Source organism: Nanorana parkeri, unplaced genomic scaffold (genome assembly GCF_000935625.1).
Source record: "Nanorana parkeri isolate BGI_ZX_2015 unplaced genomic scaffold, ASM93562v1 scaffold1568, whole genome shotgun sequence".
NCBI lineage: Eukaryota > Metazoa > Chordata > Amphibia > Anura > Dicroglossidae > Nanorana > Nanorana parkeri.
Genome location: NW_017307836.1, coordinates 111,565 through 120,364, shown reverse-complemented (window position 1 = coordinate 120,364; position 8,800 = coordinate 111,565). Strand labels below are relative to the sequence as shown.

The 8,800-nt window shown below is 41.8% G+C and overlaps 1 protein-coding gene across 1 annotated transcript in view; it reads right to left on the bottom strand.

Moving 5' to 3' along the window:
• Positions 1-8,800, bottom strand: part of RALGAPB (Ral GTPase activating protein non-catalytic beta subunit) — a 66,267-nt gene that overhangs the window by 34,812 nt on the left and 22,655 nt on the right. The window contains exon 10 of the mRNA XM_018570654.1: positions 8,485-8,701. Coding sequence (XP_018426156.1) covers positions 8,485-8,701 — 217 coding nt within the window. The remainder of the gene's footprint in view (positions 1-8,484; positions 8,702-8,800) is intronic.

The window sequence follows — 8,800 nt, the reverse complement described above, 5'->3', positions numbered from 1 at the left end:
GGGCAGCCGGCAACCTCCCGGGCGACAGCCAGGGGCAGCCGGCAACTTCCAGTCCACCTCTCGGGCGACAGCTAGGGCCAGCCACCAACCTCCTGGGCGACAGCCAGGGGCAGCTGCCAACCTGCAGATGGTAGCTGGGTACTATTTACAAGTCAAAACTAAGGACAGCCAACAACTAAGAATAGGTGCCCATTTAAGGGAGTCTGCTAAGGGCAGCTGCCAATTTATGGGAGACTGCTAGAGGCCATGGCAAAGTTAAGGGAGGCTTCTACAAACCAGTGGGAGTAGGAGACTGCAGCTGCGCTACGCATGACTTCACATGACTGCATAGCAAGTGTCTCTGGACACAGTTGATGCAACAGAAAAAAAAAAACCCCCAAGGGCCCTGATTTTATAGTGGCCCACACCAGTGATATACTGCAACCTGACCTGAGGTCCGAATCATCTGACTTATTCTGCAGGAACCTCACTCCACCATTGCCAAGACCCATATGGATAAGCACAATGACTCTCCCTAGTATGCAGGACCAGTAAATAGAGAGAATGCATGGAAAGTGCTGCCCATATATGCAGTCCCTGATGAGCACAGAAGTATGTAGAAAATCAGACAGAAGTTCCCATTATCAAAGCACATTACAAAATTACAGGTTTGCTTTAAACTAATGCTTGGAAACTAAGCTATAAAAAAAAACCCACTAACCTAAATACATCAGCATTTCTTACAAATCACACAGCTGTCAGACTGTACTTTGAATCTGATGAAAGCTATGAATAATTTAAATATCTATTACACGGAAACTAGAATATCTGTATATGAATACATTGCCAAACGCCAGATCTTTCATACTAATCTTAACATTTGCCAAGTAAGCTCTTTGTAATAAATCATTCAGACATTAGGCTCAATTCAGTAAGCTATAACGATCGTTATTTGCCTTTAAAGGAGAACTATGAGGTGAGTGAAAATTACTCAGCCTTATAGTTCCAGCCGACGCGCGACAATGAAACTGTCACACATTGTCTCAATAACTCGGGGAGTGAACACATACCGTTGCTCGCTCACTTCTCGATCATCTCCCTGCAGTGAGTGGTGACTCTCAGTAGCCGCTCTGCGCAGGTATTCCCCCCTTCCCTCCCTGATCCTCCAGCGCTGACTGGCGGAACGGACGGGGGAGGGGCAGGTACAGCTGGCTCTGCCTCTAGATAGGCAGAGCCAGCTGTCAATCGCACAGCCGGGTGGATCTCCACAGTAATGTCGGGATCCGTCCCGGCTGCGGCGGTCTCAGTATAGCTGCAGCTCGCGGTATACTGAGCTTTGGGTCACTGGAGGATGCTAGTTTGTGTCCTCCCGTGACCCGTAGGAGAACTATGGGGAAAAACACTTACCCCATAGTTCTCCTTTAACAAAGTTTGCATATTTACATGGCTGAAAATACTGAACGTCAGCAAATACATGTCTTACTAACCTATGGGCCTCAGCTAGGGAAACCCACCAATCTATGGGTGACAACTAGTGGAAATCGCCAATTTACAGGCAGCAGCTAGGGGAAGCAACCAAACTATGGGCGTCAGTTAGGGGATGCCAGTGATCAATGGGTGATAGCTGATGGAAATTGCCAATTTGCAGGTGGAGCTAGAGGAAGCCACCAATCTAAGGGTGGCAGCTAGTGGAAATTGCCCATTTACAAGCAGCAGCTAGGGGAAGCCGCCTACCTACGGGTGGCAGCTAGGAAACCATCAATCTGTGCTCAGACTATGGACATTTGCTTAACTAGCAGTAACAAAGCTTTAAAGTGACACTAAACTCAGGAATTAAATCATTCAACTATTAACAAAAATGTATCTTATTTGTGTATCACTCGGCTGTAGAGCCTCAAATCATCTCTGAATTGGTGCCGACACCATCCTTCCTTCTGGAGGGGGGCTACATTTGTACCCCATGGTCCCTGTGTGTGTGTTGTAAAGTAGCCACCGCTCCAAGCTCACTCCTGTGATGGACTACAATCTCATGTTTAGTTTACTAATTTGTATTGAGATTGTAGTCCATCACGGGAGTGAGCTTGGAGCAGTAAAATAAAAACAATTGGCATATATGTATCCCAATTGTGCATTCGGCTGCTTGCCTGACCTTCAGCTCTGTCAGTCAATGTCTCACAAAATCACTGCAAATACCAAACTCCTTACCTAATCTCTTTAAATCTGCATCATTCAAAGGACTGGGCTGGGGAGTATGAGAATGGCGCTTGTCTAATACCACAAAATACCCTAAAAAAACATAGATAAAACAAGGGAATCCTACAACAATCCCTCATGCAATATATGGTTTTCTCCACCACTAGAGTCTTATTTTGATTAATTGCTTGTTGGCCCATACCCTGGGCTGACTGGCTCCTGAATTCTAAATTAATGTGTCCACCACCGATCTAAAAATATGTAGGCATTCAGAAAACATTTTAAAACTTTCCATATAAACCTCTAAATTTTGCTGTAGTTGTTCTCAGCTCCTTAAAAGTGAGCTTGTATTTGAAGCACATTGGTCATTTAAAAAAAAGTATTGATTGTAATGTTTGTACTGTAGTAATGTATGGACTGTACAATACTTTGGTAATAAATAAAAACAATCCCATCCCGACTACAAGAGAATCTATCGGTTCAACAAACATTTCAAATGCATACAAAGGACTAAAAGCAACACAAATATAAAACTGCAGGCACTGAAGGCTGAATGTGAAGCAAAGCAAGATTACATGCATAAAGCATCTGATGTCATCTCAAAATCAAGCAAGATAACATGCATACAGATTAGTATTTTTTGCTGAAGAGATCATTTATGCAGCAATCTTCCTGTCTGACATTTTCATAACTAAATCACCACTGAAACCCAAAAAAAACCTGCACCCGATACACAGAAGGGAATTTTGCATTTCTGATGCACGGTGACATGACCAGAGGGGGTCAACAGAGCACAAGGTCAGGGGACATTTGACGCGACATTGCTTCAGAGACAGGATCTTTACCCATATCTTAAAATAACAAACAAACACACCTTTAGAAATGTTTAGTAATAACAATCTACAAACACATACTTCTAGATAATTGCCGGCTTTGTATTCTTTGGATACCTTGTTTCTCTTTTCTTCCCCAGTCTGACAGTGCCCATGTTTACTAAGGGCAGCTTACTAGATCTCCCTTTACTTCCTGGATCTTTGGCACATGTGACTAGGACATGTGACCATGCACATCATCCCTTGTGAGATTACAGATGAGATTTCCCAGCAATGCTCTGCTGATGACAAGGCAATCCCAGTGTGCATTGCTTTGCCAAACTGAAGTAATTTTGATGTTTTAAAGCAGGCAGTGAATGCTCTGCAAGTGTAAGTATTTCATAAATCACAGCATTTTGCACCTGACATGCCTATGTTATTATTAAAAGGAGAACTATGAGGGGAGTGAAAATCACTCATCCTCATAGTTCTAGCCGATGTGTGACAATGAAACTATCACACGTCGGCTCAATAGATATGGGAACTGAGTGAACACATACCGTCCCTTGCTCACTTCTCGATCATCTCCCTGCAGTGAGTGGTGACTGTCAGTCGCCGCTCCCCACAGGGATTCCCCCCTTCCCTCTCCGATCCTCCAGCGCTGACTGAAGGAACGGACGGGTGAGGGGGCGGGCACAGCTGGCGCTGTCTCTAGATAGGCAGAGCCCGCTGTCACTCACACAGCTGGGTGGATCTCAGTAATGTCGGGATCTGTCCCGGCTGCGGCGGTCTCAGTATACCGCCAGTTATATATTGAGCTTTGGGTCACAGGAGGAGGTTAGTTTGTGCCCTCCCGTGACCCTTAAAAGAACTATGGGGAAAATCACTTACCCCGTAGTTCTCTTTTAATCATCATACATAGAGGGATGCAATGGTAGAATTTGATTTTTGAGTGTAAAGGTCCACTTTAAAGGCTGCCAGATAGCAATAGTCTTTCCCTTCTATTGATCTTTGATGACCACCTAATAGAGCAGCGTCTATGAATTGCTGCTTTAGCATGAAAGCCGCTAGTTCACAGTCAAGATCAGACAGATGTGTCAATGAATCTCAGTCAGAGCAAACCAGGAAGATCTGTCGGACTAACAAAATTTACCAACAGCAACATTTTTTTTTTTTAAATGGCCAAGGTCTACCTAACCTTACATTAAACTTCTATCCAATCAAGTAGAGCCTCAGAACTACACCCATCAGTAAATTCTGTTGACTGGACTGACCAAGGGAGGCGGTCATTGCTGACCTGTCCCTCTACAAATGCTTGTTACCTGGGCTGCCATATTGTTTCAATAGCTTTGGTGCTTTCTGGGTCTGTGAAGTTTGGACTTCACTCTACCATTCTAAGGGTTCATGTCAATGGACAGCGTTTTAGCACAAGTTTAACTGTTCCAATTTAATGTTTTCTTTAAATATCAGTGAGGATAGGCGTTTGAACACTACATCAGGGTAGCGTTTGTTATGCATTATATTCAGAGTCAGGTGGTTCTATTTATTGGCGTTTTAGGTAACTTAAATGGATGGCAAAGCAGAGGAAAAGCTGCTCAGATGCAGTCAGTCCTAAAATCTCTCTGTGCATTAACAATTGACTGCACTTTGAGCATTAATGTGGTAAAATACAGTCAGGCACCGGGTACAGAAAATGATCCAGCAACCCTGTAACCTTTAAAAGAGGCCATATGTGCAGACCCTTTCTTATTTTCCAACCCAGAGTTTGGATGATGTTAAAACACTCGCCGGGTTCTCCATATGTGTGAGCCCAAAAATGAAGAAGACCATTGACTGCTTTTATTGGCCTGTTTTGGGGCAGCCAAAGTACACTAAATGCCCCAAAAATTATGGACACCTGACCATTACACTTATATGAGCTTTTTGGAAATTAATTTCCAAAACCCCAGGGCAGCTATAAGAGCGTCTACGCTTTTTCACAAGATTTGGAAGTATCTGAATTTGTACCTGGCTAGCAATCTGCAGTCCAATTTGTCCTCATGATGTTCGAAGGGTCGAGATCAGGGTTCCCGTCTACAACAAATTTATCAAACCAGTGAAGGGTACACAAAGACATTTTAGAGAATTGTGCCCTTCCAACCTTGTGGTAACAGTTTGGGGAAGGCCCTTTTCTGTTACAGCATCAACTTAGGTTGAACTCGATGGACTTGTGTCTTTTTACAACCTGACTAACTATGTAACTATGAAGTGCTGCATGTGCACAAAGCTGGTGCTGGCTTTGTACACAGGGGCACAGTCATGCTGGAACAGAAAAGAGGCTTCCCCAAACTGTTACCAGATGAAAAATTGTTGGGACTGTCCCGAACTCTGAAGAGGGTGTTCACACACGCACAATTCTATGTATGGGCAGGGGGTGGAGGCGGTGTGCAGCTTCCTAGTGGTACGGACCGTGATGTCCGACATGTGTAAGCATGAAACAAAAAAGGGAGGAAGGTCGTGGCGCTTCCTTTCCTCCATTTTTGTTTCCCCCAAACTGTTACCACAAGGCTGGAAGGGCACAATTCTCTAAAATGTCTTTGTATGCTGTAGCATTTAATAGTACCCTTCACTGGAAACACCTAAACTCAAAAATCTAAAAGGGTGCCCACATACTTTTGGCTACATACTGTACCATATCTAATGCCACATTTATATGACAGGATTACTTCAAAACAGAAGGGAGCTAAATTAAAAAAAAACAAAAACAACCTATAAAACAATTTAAAAAGTCAGACACAAAATAAAAATCTCTGCCACACATTTTAGGCAATGCTAGTCACCTGGAAAACCGACAAGTTGACAATAGCAACTCTAGCATTTATTACAGCATTTTCTGTAATAAAAAAAAATGTAAAAAAAAAAAAAATAGATAAAAAGCTTTATGCATTTTTTCCCATGAGCCCCTACGTTGGATGCAGGTTTTACCAACATACTACACCAAGATATCTATTGAAATAAAAGGAACTACATGCACATAGATCATACAGTACATCCAGAGAGAAGATGAAAATAACTAAAAAGGAATGAAAACGAAAAAAATTAAATATCCATGGTTAGTGCAAATTCCTCAAATTCATGACATGAAACAAATGGGGAAGATTGGAAACAGACTGGGTTTGTCTCTGTACCAATAATCGTTCCCATTCAGGACAGGACTCAAGGAATGAAATGTTTTGTTTTTTTACCCCCACAAAGCAACAGAGAATGATGGATACTCAGCAAAATAAAATAAAACAAACGGGGAATAAAAGAAAAAAGCAACAAGACCACGACAATGTTAGGAAGAAAGCGAGCGGTTATCGGGACATATTAAAAAAATAAAATAAAAAAATTGAGAATAAAATGATTGCAATTGAGGATAAGCTACAGATTCCTACTTACAAGATTTATAAGAAAGGAGAATTTGGATAAAAGATGCTGCAAGATAACAGAAATAAAATGGAAAGAAATCAAAAGGACAGAAGTAGTTACAAGAAAGTACTTTAAATTATGGTGTAAAGTTCAATTTAAAGAAGGAAGGCTTACTCTAATTTTTCCTTTAAAATAAAAAAAAAAAAAGGAAAAAACAAAATAAATAAAGATGGGAGGGGTTGTGTGACAGTGACGTGTGAGTTTGGGGGTACACTGGGCACAACAATGGAAAAATAAATCACAAAAATGGAGGATGGTGTCTACTTAATGGGGTATAACTGGTCTAATGAAATGAACTGGTCCCTTCCCAGCCATATCCATACGATCTATACCTGGTCAAGTTAGGAAAACTCAGAGCAGAATATAATATAATAAGGAAGACAACCTAAACTCCTGAAGTGTCTCTTTAGAATGCTTTTAAAGCACAGCTGTGCATATACAGGTGAAACTCGAATAATTAGAATATCGTGCAAAAGTAATTGCAGTAAGTGCTGCAAAAGGGGCCTAAACCAAGTACTGAGTACATATGCATGCTTGTACTTTTCAGAGGTCCAATATTGTTCTATGTACAATCCTTGTTTTATTGATTGCATGTAATAATCTACTTTTTTGAGGTTGTGGATTTGGGGTTCTTGGGGTTTTCATGAGCTGTAAGCCATAATCATCACAATGATGACAAATCACGGCTTGAACTATCTTGCTTTGCATGTAAATGAGTCTATCTCATATATTAGTTTCACCTTTTAAGTTGCATTAGTGAAATAAATGAACTTTGCACGATATTCTAATTATTCGAGTTTCACCTGTATAATGAAGCTCTTTATCCCCACCACCACAGCTTACCCCTGTATTGGAGCATATCCTATGGCACAGTTTACTCCAACTTGGACCCCCTCAGGATCAGCCTACTCTGTGCTATGAAAACTCAGACTTGTATCGAACCAACCCAGGCACTGGAGCTGCATTCTGGAATGACAGCATACAAGTCTACAAGGTCTCAGTGCACAGGCCAAGCCAGACCCGAAGAGGATTTCTGCCCAAAGTAGAGCTAACAGTGCAGCAGAATGTGGCTCTGCGACAGGGCTAAGTAAGCAGCTGGGGTGTGGTGTTAGTGTAGGTTAGTTCAGGAGGTATGAGGGTTATGGATATTTAGTGTATAAGTACAGTTGTTCTTTAAACCTATTAGCTAATTTCCAATACAGGATGACTGCCTGTGGCCAGTTCTCAACACACTGTGCTAATTATATAAATTTGGGATGAATAAATGCATAGGGCACGTTGAACTGGCCAGTTATTGTTGCAAGGTACCCATGCGAATGTTGATCAAAGCAATTCAGATAAGTTACATAAAAATCAGACCTTATAGAAAGTGTAGTGTAGCTACTAATTCAGTGAGAAGGAGAGGTCTTCAGAGAGCCATTTAATATGAATGCTCATATTATGGGGGTAAACCATATCAATGGTACGGTATTGCTGGCTCCTAACTTTTGAGCGGACGCCTAGATTTTAGTAAGATTTGACAAGACCTGCAGTAAGATTTGACAAGACCTGCAGTAAGATTCTTACTAGTCAAGTCAACCAACACTGCCATAACCATCTAATATAAAAGGGACACCCTACTGAGTTTTGACTTAAATTGGACCACCATGTATTTTGGTAAATTTGGTGGAACTGATCCATCACCATCACATGACCAAGACTTTCATAACTAAAGAAAAATAAATAAATCAGTGCCTAACTTCCCTTCCCTTTGCAGGAATTAGTCTGCAACATTAATGGTGTATCATCATCACGTAGATATTATAAACAGGTATTGAGATGTGAAGAGCAGGGTATGAATACATACATTTTAGATAACAGTGCACGGATATAGCTCAGAAGGGCAACACGATTCATTTCATCTATGCAGGTAGGGTGAATAAAGTCACAGATGCATCTACGTCCATCCCTCCTTCACCTGCTCACCTACTAGCAGTTTAATCTTGCAGGAAGGAAGTATGGTACGTTCTGAGAGGAGACAATGGGCAAAAGGTACTACATGCTGGCATACCTGTCATACTACTGTCTCGATTAACCCCATTCTGCAGCTTGCATTGGACCAGAGCAGCGTCAAACAGCCAGGAGGCAAACAGGTTCAAGATACTGTTGACTTTGGGCCTTGTTGGAGCCGGCAAGGGACGTGGCTCGGAGTTTGTTTGGTTTGGGCTAGAGAGTGGGGATGTGGAAGACGGCTGCTGTTGAAGCTTTGTGCTGTGCGTTGTGTTTACCTGAATTAACAAAATAAAAAATATATAATGGTAAAGAACTCCTGTCATACACACAGAAATAAACATTAAGGAATTCCAGCTAAAAGAAAAAAATTGAAA